Source organism: Sus scrofa, chromosome 12 (genome assembly GCF_000003025.6).
Source record: "Sus scrofa isolate TJ Tabasco breed Duroc chromosome 12, Sscrofa11.1, whole genome shotgun sequence".
Classification (NCBI taxonomy): domain Eukaryota; kingdom Metazoa; phylum Chordata; class Mammalia; order Artiodactyla; family Suidae; genus Sus; species Sus scrofa.
Window position 1 is genome coordinate 43,661,690 of NC_010454.4, and position 18,400 is coordinate 43,680,089.

Consider the following 18,400-nt stretch of genomic DNA (forward strand, 5'->3'; position numbering starts at 1 on the left):
AGAAAAAATCACAAAGACAATTAGTAAATATCTTCAGACAAAGTGAAAATACAGCACACCAAAACTTGCAGGATGCAGAGAAAGTCATGCTAAATGGAAAATATTTAGTTGGAAATGCTTACATTAAAAGTAAAGAAAGCTCTCAGAGTTCCCATTGTGGCTCAGCAGGTTGAGGACCCAATGTTGTCTCTGTGAGGAGATAGGTTCAATCCCTGACCTTGCTCAGTGGGTTAAGGATCTGGTGTTCCCATAAGCTTCGGCAAAGGTTGCAAATGCACCTTCTATCAGGTGTTGCCATGGCTATGGTGTAGGCCTGCAGCTGCAGATTCTATTGAACCCCTAGCCCAGGAACTTGCATATGCCCAAAGTGCACTGTTAAAAAAAAAAAAAAAAAGAAAAGAAAAGAATGGAAGTAAGAGAGAGAGGGAGGGATTGAGGGAGGGAAGGAGGAAGGAAGAAAAAAAGCAAGCTCTCAAATCCATAATCTAACTGCATGTCTTAAAAAACTAGAAAAAAGGAGTAAACTAAACCCCAAGCTAGCAGAAGGAAGAAAATAATAAAGATAAATAAAATAGAGAATTTAAAAACAGGGGGGAAAAAAAATCAACAAAATCAAAAGTCGGTTCTTTGAAAAGGGCAAAAAATTTGACAAACCTCTAGTTAGACTGAGTAAGAAAAAAAGACTCAAATTACTAAATATCATAATTAAAAGTGAGGACATTACTGTTTTTACAGAAATAAAGATTATTAAACTGTGAAAAATTATACACTGACAAACTGGATAATCTAGACAAACGGGCAAGTTCTGAGAAACATACAATCTACCAATTAAGAAACAGAAAATCTGAACAGACCTATAAATAGTAAGGAGATAAAATCAGTAATCAAAAATATCCCAACAAAGAAAAAACACAGGATCTGGACGTTCCCATCCTGGCTCAGCAGTAACAAACCCAACAAGTATCCATGAGGATGTGGGTTCAATCCCTGGCCTTGCTCAATGGATTACAGATCCAGGATTGCTGTGAGCTGTGGTGTAGGTCACAGAAGCAGCTCAGATCTCACATTGCTGTTGCTGTGGTGTAGGCTGGCAGCTATAGCTCTGATTCAATCTCTAGCCTGGGAACTTTCATATGCCGCAGGGGCAGCCCTAAAAAGACAAAAAAATAAAATAAAATAATAAAATAAAAATCTTTTTAAAAAAGAAAAAACCCAGGATCATATGGCTTCACTGGTGAATACTCTACCAAATATTTAAAGAATTAGGAGTTTCCATCGTGGCTCAGCAGAAACGAATCTGACCAGCGTCCATGAGAACGAAGGTTAGACCCCTGGCCTTGTTCAGTGGGTTAAGGACCTGGCATTGCCATAGCTGTGGTGTAGGTCACAGATGCGGCTCACGTCTGGCATGGCTGTGGCTACAGCTCCAATTTGACCCCTAGCCTGGTAACTTCCATATGCTGTGGGTGCAGCCCTAAAAAAAAAAAAATAATAATAATTAATACCAACCCTTCTCAAACATGTCCAAAAAATTAAAGGAAACACTTCCTTAACTCATCCCATGAGGCCAGCATCACTCTAATTCAAAGACCAAACAAAAACACTACAAGAAAACAAAACTATAGACAAAATTCCCTTAAGAATATCAATGAAACAATCCTCAACTCGGATTAGCAAACAAAACCCAGCAGTGTATTTATTACAAGGATTATACACTATGACCAAGTGGGATTTATTCCTAGAACACAAGAATGATTCAACAACAAAAATCAATCAACATAAATGCATCACATTAATAAAACAAAAGGAAAAAAATCATCACAGTTGATGCAGAAAAAGCATTTGGCAATATCTGACATCCTCCTGTGACAGAAACACTGAATAAGCTAGAATTAGAAGAGAATTTCCTCAACATGATAAAAGCTATGTATGAACAGCTCACAGCTAAGATCATACTTAACAAATAGTGAAAGCTACTGCCCTAATATTAGGAACAAGAAAAGGATGCCTGCCTGCTTTTGTCACTTCTTCTTTTCTTTCTTTTTTTTTTTTTTTTTTTCCTTGCTTTTTAGGGCCGCACTGCAGGTAAATGGAAGTTCCCAGGCTAGGGGTTGAATCAGAGATGCAGCTGCCAGCCTACACCATAACCACAGCAATGCCAGATCCGAGACTTATCTGTGACCTACACCACAGCTCACAACAACGCCAGATCCTTAACCCACTGAGTGAGGCCAGGGATCAAACCCACATCCTTATGGATACTAGTTGGATTTGTACCCCACAGAGCCAAAACAGGAACTCCACTTTTCCACTAAGATGTTTCCTAGTCAACATCTTAGTGGAAGTTCTAGCCAGAAAAACTAGAAAGAGAAGTGGAAATAAGAAAAAGAAAGAAAAGTCATTCAGATCGCTAAGGAAGAAGTTATTTCTGTTCCCAGATGACATGATCTACATGAAGGAAACCTTGAAAATAACACACACAACATCCAAAAACCTGTTAGAACTCATAAATTCAGCAAAATCGTAGGCTACAAAATCAACACATAAAAATCAACTGAATTTCTATTTACTAAGAATTACTCTAAAAAAAGGAATTAAGAAAACAATTCCACTTATGAAAGCATCAAATAGAATAAACTACTTAGGAATTAACTTAATCAAGGAGGTGAAAGACTTGTACAATGAAAGCTATAAAACAATGCTGAAAGAAAGAAAAAAAAAGATATAAATGGAAACATCTCCATGTTCATGGATTGAAAACTTAACCCTTAAAATGACAATACTACCAAAAGCCATCTACAGAGTCCATGCACACTTATCAAACCCTAACAGTGTTTTTTACAGAAACAGAAAAAGTCATCCAAAAATTCATATGGTATTTCAAAGGAAGCCAAACAGCCAATCTTGAAAAAGAATGAAATTGGAAGACTCACACTTCCTGATTTCAAAACTTACTACAAAGCTACAGTAATTAAAATACTGTTGTACTGGTATAAAGACAGATACATAGACCGCTGGAATAAAACAGAAAACCCAAAAAGAAATCCTTGCACATATGATCAAATGATTTTTGACAAGGATGCTAAAACCATTCAATGGAGAAAGAGCAGTTTTTTTCCAATAAGCAGCGCTGGGAAAATTGGGTATGCACATGCAAAAGAATGAGATCAGATCCTTCCCTTACTCTCTATATAAAAATGAACTAAAAATGGATCAAAGACATAAACAGTTAAAACTATAAAATCCTAGAAGAGAACATAGGTGAAAATCTTCACAGCACCGAATTTGGAAATGATTTCTTTGTTTTGTTTTGTTTGTCTTTTTGCCTTTTCTGGGGCTGCGCCCACGGCATATGGAGGTTCCCAGGCTAATTGAAGCTGTAGCTACCTGCCTACACTACAGCCACAGCAACGCTGGATCCAAGCCTCATCTGTGACCTACACCACAGCTCATGGCAACGCTGGATCCTTAACCCACTGAGCGAGGCCAGGGATCGAACCCTCAACCTCATGGTTCCTAGTCGGATTCGTTAACCATTGAGCCACGACGGGAACTCCTGGCAATGATTTCTTGAGATCGCCGAATCCTAACCATTAGACTACCAGGGAAGATTGATTTCTTGGTATGATACCAGAAAATGCACAAGCAAAAACAGAAAAATAGATAAAATGGATGTCATCAAAATTTAAAGACATCTGTGTATTCAAAGAACATTATCAAGAAAGTGAAATGACAATCCACAGGATAAAAGAAAATATTTGCAAATTATATATCTGATAAGGGATTAATATCCATATGTAAAGAACTCCTACAACTCCACAACAAAAACACTGAAATATATTCAATACCACTAATCTATACACTTAGAAATGATTAAAAGGGTGAATTTTATGCTACTTTATCACAATATAAGTAAATAAAATTTTAAAACATAAACTCATATTTTCTCTGAAATAGCTCCCACTCTGAACTTTCTTTTCATCAGCTAAAAATACTACTTTGCATATCTTACCTCTAACCCTAATCTTTTCTTTTCCTAATTGCTAAAGAATAAAGTTTAAACACAAACTGGCTCACAGCACCTTCTAGATTGCTCAGTTTCTCCATTTTCACTTATAACTGCCACATGGACTTTCCACTCTCTAGCTAACTTTTCTGAACATACCTTCAACATTTTCTTTCTTTCTTTTTTCATTTTTTTAATTTTATGGCCCCACATGCTGCATGTGGAAGTTCCCAGGCCAGGGACTGAACACGAGCCAGAGTAGCAACCCACATCACGGCTGCAACAACGCTGGGTCCTTCAACCCACTACAGCAGGCAGGGGATTGAAACCATAGTTCCACAGCGACCCGAGCTGCTGTAGTCAGATTCTTACACAGTGGGACCTCCCATACCTTCAACATTTTTACATCCATTTTCTTTTTTTTTTTTTTTTCTTTTTAGGGCCACACCTGCGGCATATAGAAGTTCCCAGGCTAGGGGTCAAATCGGGGCTACAGCTGCAGGCCTACACCACAACCACAGCAACCCAAGCTGTGTCTGCAGCCTACACCACAGCTCATGGCAACACCTGAATCCCGACACACTGAGCAAGGGCAGGGATCGAACCCACATGGGTACTAGTCAGATTCACTTCCACTGCACCACAATGGGAACTCCACTTTACATCCATTTTCTTGATTACCCTGGCTTCAATAACATTTGCTCTTTTATCTAAATTCTATTCTTATTTCAAATTCAGCTAAGGTTCCATACTTCTTCCATAAAGCTTTCCCCACTATCCAAACTTCATCTGAATTTTTACAGCTCATATAACCTGTAATGTTACTGTAGTAAACAGATACTCTTGATATCTAACTTTTATCCATAAAGAAATAACTGGGAGTTCTAGGCAGACAGCAGTCTAAGCCATCCTTAACTCCCTACATCTCTCCTAGCTGCTTTATTCCTTGGTTTCTATGTTCACCTCTTGTTTTTGGACATAAAGTCGTATTTCTCAGCTTCCCTTGCAGTTAAATACGGCTATGTGAGAGTTCCTGTCATGGTGCAGGGGAAACATAACATTGCAGGTTTCTCAGTGGGTTAAGGGTCCAGCGTTGCCGTGACCTGTGGTGTAGGTTGCAGACATGGCTTGGATCCTGCATTCCTGTGGCTGTGGCGTAGGCCAGCAGCTAAAGCTCCGATTTGACCCCTAGCTTAGGAACCTCCATATGCCTGCCACGGGTGCGGCCCTAAAAAGCAAAAAAAAAAAAAAATTTTTCTTAAAACAGGCAGTCTTGGAATTCCCATTCTGGCCCAGTGGATTATGAACCTGACTAGTAACCATGAGGATGTGGGTTCGATCCTTGGCCTCGCTCAATGTGTTAAAGGATCTGGTGTTGCTGTGAGTGACAGCAAGTTTGCAGACATGGCTCCGATCCAGCCACAGCTACAGCTTGGACTCAGCCCCTAGTAGAGGAAATTATATATGCTGGAGGTGCAGCCCTAAAATAAATAAATAGATAAATAAGGCAGTCTTAGCAGAAACTGACAGAACAATGTAAATTAACTATAGTTTTAAAAAGTTTTTTAAATGGCCATCTTTGCTGGCCAAGGCCCTAAGAAAGAAAAGAACTGTCCTGGAGAGCTATTCAGTTCAGCTGCTCAGTACTAGTTCATTAAGTATAATAAAATTCTATTGTGTTGAGTTGTTATACTACCTAACCTAATACAATAAAATAATAATGATATAAATAAAAACAAAATTTAGAAACTGAAAAAAGAACTACTTTTCATATATAGTCTATAGTACTAGGGTGGTATACATGAAAGCCTTATCTAATCTGTTTAGAGTTTTATTTGTTTGATGTTTGTTTCCTTGCTTGCTTTATAATAAAGAGCTAACTAAGCATGATTACAAAGCCTGGGAGGAGTTCTGCCACACTGCCAAAGTACACTGGCTACCTAAGGGAATCTAACCAGCTAAACCAAGCTTTTCCCATAGCATACCCACAAAGGGACTATCTCAAGCCACCTACAGGGTGGTTCTAAGAGTGGTTTTAAAGATTTTACATTAAATTCTGTGCCCTATGAAATGATACACATTATACTGATGACTGCGGAACACATTTTCTGTAATTGAAGTATAGCTGATTTACAATGTTGTGTTAATTTCTGCTGTAAAGTGACTTAGTTATACATATATGTATTTTTTATATTCTTTTCCATGATGATCTATTACAGGATACTGAATATAGTTCCCTGTGCTATACAGTAGGACCTTGTTGTTTACCCATCCTACATGTAATAGTTTGTCTCTACTAAACCCAAATTACCAGTCCTTCCCTCCTCTACCTCCTGTCACCCTGGGCAATTACAAGTCTGTTCTCTATGAGTATATTTTTTATAGATATACTGATTTGTGTTGTATTTAAGATTCATGAAATATGTTTTTATACAAATACGTACCACCATTTTCTGACCACAAAAAATTAATTTTTTTAATCACCAAAAAAACTAACAATCTGAAAGCTTGAGATTGACATATGAACACTATTACATGGAATGGATGGTCAATGGGGACCTGCTGTACAGCACAAGGAAATCTACTCGATATCCTGTGACAACCTATATGGGAATGACATATATGTGTAGCTTAATCACTCTGCTGTACAGCAGAAATTAACACAACACGGTAAATAAATCAACTATACTTCAATACATTTAAAAAAAAAAAAAACTAACAATTTGGAAACTATAAAGCATTCCTCCCCGTTAAATAAAGTATCTTCAAGTAAGAGAAATAAGAGATTTGAAATTAATAAAATTGAGGACACTTCATCTGAAAGCCATAACTACTCTTAAAAAGTAAAATTCAAAGCCTTACAGATACATCTATAATTAAAATAACAAACAAACTATAAATAGGAGTTCCCATTGTGGCTCAGCGGTAATACACCTGAATAGTATCCATGGAAAATACAGAGTCAAAAACCCAGGTTTTAAAGACCACTAGAACAGATAAATCCTAGTAAACATGAGTGAAGAAAAATAAGAAATATTAGAAATGAGGAGTTATAAACAAGCATATTGAAGAAAATAATTAGAAAAGAACATATATTACAAATAAATATGTTCTGTCTATATATACTATAAATAAAATTATAGCTATTTTACATACATAACTCCTTGCTGACAAAATTGAAAAATATATTTCCTAGCAAAAAATAAACTGTCAAAAGTAACCTTAGACAAAAATTCCTCAAAAAATTAAAAACAGAATTTACATACAATCCAGCCATAACACTTCAGGTTTTATATACAAAATAATTGAAAGTAAGGTCTGCAAGAAATATTTGCATACCCATGTTCATAGCAGCATCTTTCACAATAGCTCAAAGGTGGAAGCAAGAGTTCTGCTGTGGCACAACAAAGCAGTGGCGTCTCTACAGTGCTAGGACACAGATTCAATCCTCAGCCTGGCACAGTGGGTTAAAGATCCAGTGTTGCCGTAGCTGCAATGTAGGTTCCAACTGTGGCTCAGATCTGACACCTGGCCCGGGAACTCCACATGCCATGGGGTGGCCAAAAAAAGAAGGGGCAGGGGGGAAGGTGGAAACAACCCAAATGTCCAGTGGCAGATGAAACTGGATAAATGAAATGTGATAAATACATTCAATGGAATATTACTCAGCCTTAAAGAAAGGAAATTCTGACACATGCTACAAGGTGGATGAACCTTGAGGACATTATGCTAAGTAAAATAAGTCAGCAACAAAAAAACCAAACACTATATAATTCCATTTATAAGCAGTATCTAAAGTGCTCAAAGTCATAAAAACAGGGAGTAGAAGGGTGTTTGCTAGGCACTGAAGGAAGGGGATAATGGGGAGTTATTTAACAAACAAATGAACATTGATTCTCAAACGTTAGTGTGCACAACAGTCACTTGGAGGACTTGCTAAAAACAGGTCACTAACTATGACCCACACTCAAAGCTTCTGATTCAGCAGACCTAGAGTGGGGATCTAATAATTGGCATTTCTAACAAGTTTCCAGGTGATGCTGCTGCTGCTGGTCTTAAGACTACTCTGAGAAGCACTGAACTGGATCTTGATCTTGATCTCTGTCTCATAAAAATTTTAAGAAGTAGCTTAGAAGAATGTACACCAGCTCCTGACAGTGGCTGTTCCCAGAAAGGAAGGAAAGAAAATGGAATTAGTGGAATCAAAGGGGACTTGAGCTTTATCTGGAATTACAGGAGAATTTATGCAAATATTATTTGTTCAATTTTTAAAGCCACATATACATAGAAAAAAGATGAGCAATTTATCACAATATTAATAGGAGTATGGGTAATTGTTATATTCACAGTATACTTCAAATACTCCTGCTAAAAAAGATACTATATTCAAACAATGATCTGGGAAAATATTTACAACCAACTGAAAATAAAGGATTACTGTTCCTACTAGACAAAAAGTCCGTTAATAAGAGAATAACAAACATTAAAGAAAAATAGGTAAAGGAAATCAAAAGACACTTTATACAAAAGAAAACATGCAGATAGTCAAGAAACATATGAAATGATCCTGAGCCACACTAATCATAAGGACTAAAGTGAGATACTGTTTTCTTCCTTTGTACTGGAAAAATTTAAAAAACTGAAAAACATGTAGTCCTGGTGAGAATGCAGGAAAATAGGCATTCTAATTCAGAGCTGATAAAAATGTGACATGCTAGAAATACTGGAGAATATAAATCTAGGAATACCTATTAAAATTTTTAAATGCAAATGTCCTCCACAGAAAATTCCCAATTTTGGAATTCTAGCTTATAGAATTTAAAGCATCAATTAACAAGAGTATATTAATGAAGATATTTACTTAAGGATTAAATGTAAAGGCAAAAAACAGAAAAAAGAAAAAAGCTAACTATTCATCCACTCAGTGAAATGGTTGAACATATGAGGCTCTTAGTGTAACAGAATATTACCAAATACCTAAATAAATGTGTTAGCTATCAACTATTTTGAGGGCTAGACAAGAAATACTCTTAAATAAATAAAGGAGGGTGCAGAGTAATATGCATAAAATGATTTCATTTTAGAGTATAACAACCACCACCCCATTTATGTATATTTTCATTTAAATGTTTGTATGAGAAAACAACTATGAATGGTTAACACTGGTTAGTACTTAAGGAACATTACCAGAAAAGAGTGAGAAGAAGTTCCTATCCTGGCTTGGCAGAAACAAATCTGACTAGCATCCGTGAGGATGCAGGCTCGTTTCCTGGCCTCACTCGGTGGGTTAAGGATCCAGTGTTGCTCTGATTCCACCCCTAGCCTGGGAACCTCCATATGCTGTGGTGTAGCCATAAAAAGACAAAGAAAAAAAAAAGTGAGAATCCTTAAAAAATAATACATTTTTAAAATTCAGTAAAGATTCAAAGATCTAAATTTTTTTAACCTATAAAAGTGCTAGAGAAAAATATAAAAGGCTATTTCAAAATTCTTCAAAAGTGCCAGACACAAAGGTCACATATTGTAAGATTTCATTTGAAATGTCCAAAATGAGCAAATACCTAAGACGAAAAGTAGATTAGTCGTTGCCAGGGGCTAGATGAGAGGGGAATAAGGAGTGACTGCTAATAGGTATGAGGTTTCTTTCAGGGATGATGAAATTATTCTGGACTTACATAGCGATAATCATTGCACAACTTTGTGGGTATACTAAAAACCAATAAATTGTAAACTTTAAAAGGGTGAATTTTACAGTATGTGAATATCTCAATAAAATGAATAAATAAAATCTTGGGGAAAAGACGTATGACCCTAAAACCTAGTGGACAAAAAGAACAAGACTGAACTGACTGCATCCAGATTTTAAATACCTAAATAGCAAAAACAAACTCATAAAGTTTAAAAACAGAAACCAAGTAAAAAAATGTTTACACACACCCTACAAATCAATAAAAGACAAAGAATTCAATGGAAAAATGAGCAATTCCCAGAAGATATACAAATGACCAATGAACATTTAGAATGAGTGAAGTAAGTCAGAAACATAAAGACAAATACCATATATCACTTAAATGCAGAATCTAAAATAGGGCACAAATGAACCTATCCACAAAACAGACAGACATAGAGAACAGACTTGTGGGAAAGGGGGGAGGGATGGGATGGACTGGGAGTTTGGGATTAGTAAATGCAAACTATTACATTTAGAATGGATAAGCAAAGAGGTTCTACTTTACAGCACAGGGAACTATATCCAGCCTCTTGGGATAGACCATGATGGAAGATAAGAAAGGGAATGTATACATGTTTGACTGGGTTACTTTGTTGTATAGCAGAAATTGGCACAGCATTATAAACAACTATAATAAAAAAAATTTTTTTTAATATTTAATTTAGAGTAGTTTTTTTAATCTATGTGTATTTTCCCAAAAAAACAGAAACAAACAAAAATACTATTCCGAAGAACTCCAAAACAATCAAACATGAAAAGTGGTGTCTTCATAATGGAAAAGTTGGGATATAAACCTAAGCAGAGCACCACAGAATTAAAAACTCACAAGGACTGTCTAGTTCGTTTATCAATCAATGCATAAATTCCCTATATAAAATTTCTACAAATTATCAAATCATTCAGCTGAATCTGAACGTCTCCATCCACAGGCAAGTGATGCAGGAGCCCACTTCATGGGCTTTAGTCAGCTATGAGTATTTCTCTCAAAGTGGCAAAAATATATACATTTTTAAATGTTTTTATTATAAAAATACATTATCAAAGCAAACTGCATACAGAAATTCAAATAAAACAGTAAAATTAAATATCCAGCTCTTATTTTTTTTTTTTTAATTATAAGAGCCTCTTAGAATTATTGGTCATTACAGTGCCAATTTCACTAGCGATGACATGTGTGGTACCCTGCCCACCTAGTAAAATGCTGTGAAAACGGTTCTAAAATGCCTAAAATGAGTTACCTATTTCCTTAACACCAAGTGGACACAAATATAAGTACATGCAAAGTCACCACAAAAAGTGATGAATTTTAGTAAGCCAACCCTTGTAGGATTATTACAGAAAACAATGTTTAATGTTGCCAACTAGTCCTCTCTGGTGAAAGAATACAACTAAGTGACTGTTTTAAATATTTAATCAATGAGTGCTATCACTGCTAACATATTTTTTCTCCAACTAAATGTATGCCCAAGTATGTCTCTGCTAAGGGCAGCAAACAAACAAAAAAAAATCTACAATGATGCAACTAGAGATATTCTCCTGAACTATCAGGTGTACAGAATGCTAAGCTTAAAAGTTACATATACTTTGAGTAAAACAAATTGCTTCAAATCGGACATAATGGAAATAACTTTGCCCCCCTCACCTTATTCATGTTGTTTTCATCAACCACATCCTTAGATATATCCTGGATTATTTCTGGACACAAGATGAGGAGAATGATCTGTAGTGGCCAAACTGCTGCTTTACGTTTGGTGCTTTCAGCAAAACCATCCACCAAGTCAAAGAGTTTTTCTGCACACTCTATATGAAAAATATAAATATTAAATGATATTATTAGATGAGAAGAAAATCTCTGACATTAAATTAAAGGCTGGCACTACTCAAAAACCCAAAGGCCACACTTTTAAAAGATAAGCTTGGAAATTCACTTAATTCAATAAATTCATTCAGGTAAGCAGATAAACAATGTTATATTGTCTTTGTGTTAGAAGAGCTATCTTGGGCCATCCTAGAAAAGTCCACATTTTAGATTACCTACACTTGTGTTTAGTCTCAATGTGCAGGGCCTTATGCCAAGTGTGACGTATCCAAGAAACAAAGACAGAACAGCTTCTCAAAGGGAATTAGCAAAGCTCTCCAGAAGCCTATATTCTCTGCCTTCCAGCTGCATCTTGAGAATTCCAGGTGAGGCTATTCCTACTTTATACACATCACACTAAATACAAAATAAAGCTTCAGAGCACATGAAAGCGCTTCTCTACAATGAAGACCCATCAACATCCAACCCAGAACTCTAATTAAAGATCAGAGCGTCATTTCAAACCTCCTTATCTATTTGCTCAAGGCAAAGTAAAAAGGTTGAATGTTATCTAGAAATAAAAGGGAAAAATAATATTTCCCATCTGGCCTAGGTTAAAAAGATTAAAAGCACATTAATAACAAAAATAACTTGGAAAATGGTAGGTTTTTACCTAAGTAAGATTTAAAAGACATCAATCAATCAATCAATCTTATCCTTACCAGCCATATCAGTCTGTGGAACCTGGTATAGCTTTGTAAATTCATCTGGATAATTTTCTACCCAGTTCCAAAATGCCTACAAATAAAACATATGTTTTTATGTAATATTTTCTTAGTATAATAAAATATCACATGGCTCCAATTATATCACAAACTTCTGATTTCCTTTCTAAGAATACGCAATATATTCTTCCTAAAAATTAATGTGAAATTATCACTCAAGTCATAATTTTTTTATTCAAAATACTGAAGACAGCAATATTTGTAACCAAAAATTAAACAAAACTTTCATGCCAAAAAAGTTATAACTTACTTTTTCCAGGCTATTTATAACTGCTAACTGTGCAACCTTCTTTAAGGCTTTAAATTTAAATGCTGTTTCTGAAAAAAAAAATTCTAAAATTAACTCTAGATTAATTAGTTAACACAAATACAATTCAGACCTACTAATAAAAAATAACTTTCCTTTACATACAAACTTTTATTCCAGTATTATTTATAAGCAATGTAAAGGTAAAGACATTTAATATAAACCCAAAATGCACTGGTTAAGTCCAGTAAAAACAACACTCAGCAAAAAGCTTTCAACTTCAAAGGCTGTTCTGAGTTTTTTCCTTTATTTTGTTTCTAATAATAACTATATTTTTTAAATGTACAAAATACATGGTCCTTACAGAAAATTCAAAAAACATACAACAATCTAAGGGAAATTTAAAGCATTATTTATGATTCTACCATTCAGAGACTACCACATTTAACAGTTTGGTGAATTTCCTTCCTTTCCCTTTCCTATGCATATGCATAAAAATATATTTGCCATAACTGAGATTAAACAGGCTATATCAAACCTATTCTTTTCATTTCACATCATATCCCCATTTTTTTCATATCACTAAAAATTCCTCATACATGTATTTGATAGCTCTATACACAATAACTATTTCTTGAACAATTATAACCTGCCATGTATTTTCAATACATTTAATTCTTTCAAAATCTTTTTTTTTTTTTTTTTTTTTGTCTTTTTGCTATTTCTTGGGCCGCTCCTGCGGCATATGGAGGTTCCCAGGCTAGGGGTCTAATCGGAGCTGTAGCCACCGGTCTATACCAGAGCCACAGCAACGTGGGATCCGAGTCGCGTCTGCAACCTACACCACAGCTCACGGCAATGCCGGATCGTTAACCCACTGAGCAAGGGCAGGGACCAAACCCTCAACCTCATGGTTCCTAGTCGGATTCGTTAACCACTGCGCCACGACGGGAACTCCTAATTCTTTCAAAATCTTAATGCCTTCAGATATAACAGGTAAGCCAACTAACTGTTTTTGAGGTTATAGACCTAATAAATGACTAAACTGGGCTGCAAAACCATTGTCTTCTGAGTATCCTTTGATGTCATTCAGAATATTTAAGTCACTGTATTAAGTAACTGGTTATTTAAACAATTTTCAATTGTTATACTTTTAAGATATTTCCAATATTTCACTTTTATACTCCAATTTTTCCAAATTGCTGATTATTTCTTTAAAGTACATAAATATCTAGAAACAAAACCGTCCAGTCAGAGAGATGACTGTTTTTCATGGCTCTTGATAAATATTGTCAAGCTGATTTTTAGAAGGGCTGGGCAACAGATGAAAGTGCCCTTATCACATCCTTGCCATCATTAAATGTGTTCATTTCTTTTATTCTGCTGTTTTGTTTTGGGTTTGTTTGTTTTGTTTTGTTTTTGCTTTTTAGGACCACACCCACAGCATATGGAGGTTCCCAGGCTAGAAGTCTAATTGGAGCTACAGCTGCTGGCCCACACCACAGCCACAGCAACAGCAACTCAGGATCCAAGCCACATGTGCAACCTATACCACAGCTCACAGCAACACCAGATCCTTAACCCACTGAGGGAAGCCAGGGACTGAACCTGCGTCCTCACGGATGCTAGTCAGATTCATTCCCAGTGAAGCCACGATGGGAACTCCTATTCTGGTAATTTGATTGCTCAAAATAGTAGACTGCTTTTTAAAAATAAGAATCAACATTTCTCCATATAAATATATATTGTAATTTCCTTTTCTATAAATTGTCCACATCTATAAAAATAATTACTTCTGGAAAAGATGATCCTCCTATAAACTAGTTTACTGCTAACAGTCTTTTGGCAGAGAACTCCCCCATGGACTTATAAGGAAGGGATGCAAGTACTTATTACATTTATATAAATATTTTGCTAAGATAAAGATGACTTCTTGGAGTTCCCATCGTGGCGCAGCGGTTAACGAATCCAACTAGGAACCATGAGGTTGAGGGTTCGATCCCTGCCCTTGCTCAGTGGGTTAATGATCCGGCATTGCCATGAGCTGTGGTGTAGGTTGCAGACGCAGCTCAGATCCTGTGTTGCTGTGGCTCTGGTTGGCGTAGGCCGGCGGTTACAGCTCTGATTAGACCCCTAGCCTGGGAACCTCCATATGCCATGGGAGTGGCCCAAAAAAATAGCAAAAAGACCAAAAAAAAAAAAAAAAGATGACTTCTTAAATTATAAATTATCTAAATAATCTTGAAAAATGTCAATTTTTTTTCTAGACTTGCAAATGTATCCCTCCAACCATCTTTGCTCTTACTCTTTGATTTCCAAATAAAGCATTACACTTCACAGTGCTCTAGAGTCTTTCTGCCTTCCTATATTCACCAACTTTACCTCTATAACATCTTAAATGTGTCATACACAGTAGTCTACAGTCAATGTATATATATTTTATTGCTCTGAGCTGCATCTGCAACCTACGCCACAGCCCACAGCAACGCCAGATCCTTAACCCACTGAGCGAGGGGATCGAACCTGTCACCTCTTGGTTCCTAGTAGGATTCGTTTCTGCTGCGCCACAATGGAAACTCCCACATTCTCTTTATTAAAAGCAAAAACTGTAGTTGAGCCTTTCCACTGCCAAGATTTAAGATGTTCATTTTTTTCTAGTGTATTGTTTACAAAAGTTCAAGAATTGTTCAAACAAAACATTACTGTCCATTTCACAAGGACACTGGCATTATAAAATCCACTTTGATGTCTTAGCTCCACACAGTTAGTATAATTAGTATATCTGAAATACTGTCTTTTTACCTGCATTAATTAATTTCAGATATATCATACATTTAAACTTACCCTTTAGGAGTCGTTTTAATTTTGCGCAATCCACATTGATATACTGTAACAATTCTATGTCATGAACATCAACATTGTCTTCTGAACAAACAGTCAATTCCTGTAACCTGAAGAGTAAAAGCCAAAAATAATTTATCAACTGAAGTCTTAGAAGAGTCCAAAACTGTGAATTCAACCGTCTTCTAACTCTGAGTTTATAAGAGAAAAATACGCCTATAAAATGGTATACATTTTTCTGATGAAAATCTACAGGACCATAAGTAATTCAGGGGATATGATGAAAGAAACCATGATAATACAATAAACTTCACAATGTCTATCAAACCATCATGCTGTACACCTTAAATATATACAATTTTTATTTAAAAAAAAAGAACCACAGAATGCTGATAACTGCTGAAGCACAGTAAGAGGTGCATGGGTATTTCAAATACTTTCTGCTCTGCGCATTTTTAATTTTTTTCTGTAATATAAAATTCAAATTTCAAATTATAAATTAAATAAAGATAAATTTTATTAACTTCTATTTATATCAACTAGACTCAGATGGAGTTCCCGTCGTGGTTCAGTGGTTAACGAATCTGACTAGCAACCATGAGGACGCAGGTTCAATCCCTGGCCTTGCTCAGTGGTTAAGGATCTGACTTTGCCACGAGCAGTGGTGTAGGTTGCAGGCACAACTTGGATCCCACGTTGCTGCAGCTGTGGCGTAGGTCAGCAGCTACAGCTCTGATTTGACCCCTAGGCTAGGAATCCCCATATGCCTCGAGTGTGGCCCTAAAAAAAGCAAAAAAAAAAAAAAAAAAAAAAACAAAAAACTAGACTCAGAGACATGAATGGCATTTTATCCACATTCACAGGATACATTTACTCTGTATTGAAAAAAGTAAGTAAGTCTTTCTTCATTGCACAGTCCATATGCATTTATTTGATTATTTGATTAACATCCCTCTCTCAAAGAACTTAAGCTTGTAATGATAAGAATCTTTCTAAACCTAAAACTTCCCTCTTATTAAATATGAAGTTATCAAAAATGTAGAAAAATTTAACACTTAACAAAATATAGATGTTTTTAAACTGATAAAGAAATTCACTTTCGGAGTTCCTGTTGTGGCTCAGTGGTTAACGAATCCGACTAGGAACCATGAGGTTGCAGGTTTGATCCCTGGCCTCTCTCAGCGGGTTAAGCATCTGGCGTTGCCATGACTGTGGTATAGGTAGCACACATGGCTTGGATCTGGCGTTGCTGTGGCTCTGGCGAAGGCCGGCAACTACAGCTCCAATTAGACCCCTAGCCTGGGAACCTCCATATGCCATGGGTTCAGCCCTAGAAAATACAAAAAAAAAAGAAAAAGAAAAAGAAAAATTCACTTTCATCTAAAAATTTTTTTTTAAAAGGTTAAAATTTTCTTCCTTTTTTAGTAACCACCACAGAGGCAAGCTTTTTAAAAGTCAGTACTCAGAGGTCCCATTATGACTCCGTGGCTGACAAACCCGACTGGTATCCATGAGGTTCAATCCCTGGCCTCGCTCAATGGGTTAAGGACTCAGCATTGCCATGAGCTTGGTGTAGGTCACAGACATGGCTCGGATCCCACGTTGCTATGGCTGTGGCATAGGCTGGCAGCTGTAGCTCCAACTGGACCCTTAGCTTGGGAACCTCTGTATGACGCAGGTGCGGCCCTGAAAAAGACAAAAGACAAAAAAAAATGTTGGTACTGCTCATCTATTGAAGTGTGCTTCCTAATGAGGCATGCTTATTTTAATTATTAGATATCAAAAAATGTAAGCAATATAATGGAATTATTAATTGTCATACAGAGAGAGATGGTGAAAAAGCATAAATACTACACGATTTTTTCATATTAGTTCAAATTGTAACCATTTAGTATAATTTAAAATTGACATTAATCATCATACTAAACCTTTAGTTGCTAAAAATGAAATCAATGCTATTTCTTCTCAAATTCCTCTTTCCCTCACTTTAGCCTACAGATGTATAGCTAACATTAAAATTATTCTATGCTAAGCATATATGCTAATGTTCTCCTTATCATCAGGGTGAGAAAAGCTTAGCAGTTCACACTGGGAATGAGCAGGTCCTCAAAACTGACTTACATGCTACCAATTCTACAGCTGCTACAAAGGGCCTAAAGATATGGGATATGACTCCTTAGGAAACATAACTTTGTAAATCAGCAACACCAACTTTTGAAAAGGTAATGCATGGATGTTTGTGAAAACATTAGAAGAGTTTAATTCCTTTTACACTCCAGTTATTACCATAGGAAGGGGTACTTTTTGAAGCTTAAATATCATTTATAAAGCAGAGAAATCAAAGGGTAGCTTAGGCAAAAGAAATGAAGTGGAAAACTTATCACTAAAACATCTAGGAAGAACAGGTAAACTGAGTAACATCAAAAAGGTATTTAAAATGTATTGAAATAAAGTGAAAGAAACACTGTCTACCCACCCAAGTCCAGAAATGAAAAAGAAACCGAAAACCAGAGATGGTTTTGAAGGCATCATCTGGCCAACAAAGGACGGGTGAATGAGAGTTCATTGGGGGTTCTTCTTCCCCTAGGGATTTAGGGCTAAACATCCACATGAAACTGGGTACAATGCTTTGTACCCTAATAATGCAGGAAGTAGGATCAGGCCCCTGCATAAAACATGGCTAGAGAGACCTATCAACTTCCTAAAAGAGAGAGAGACACACAGAGAGAGAGAGAGAAAGAAAAGAAAGTGGTGGGAAAAAACTTCCAGCATAAGAAGATTGTCTGATCTGCCTAAATTTTGGGTAGGAGGAAAAGTCACCCAAGACTATCACTTCATAAGGCAGGTCCACGTTTACACGACCCATACAATCGAGGACTGAGAAATTAACAAAAATATAGGTACAGAACTGGGCACTTGGCAAAAGCAAATGCAAAAGCATCACTAGGATACTCCCACAGCCTCAGGCTGGCTGTAAGGTATTCCCAAAGAA

The 18,400-nt window shown here is 36.3% G+C and overlaps 1 protein-coding gene across 1 annotated transcript in view; it reads right to left on the bottom strand.

Moving 5' to 3' along the window:
- Positions 1–18,400, bottom strand: part of NF1 (neurofibromin 1) — a 267,108-nt gene that overhangs the window by 174,592 nt on the left and 74,116 nt on the right. Inside the window, 4 exon segments of the mRNA XM_021067460.1 lie at positions 11,380–11,537; positions 12,258–12,333; positions 12,571–12,638; positions 15,412–15,518. Coding sequence (XP_020923119.1) covers positions 11,380–11,537; positions 12,258–12,333; positions 12,571–12,638; positions 15,412–15,518 — 409 coding nt within the window.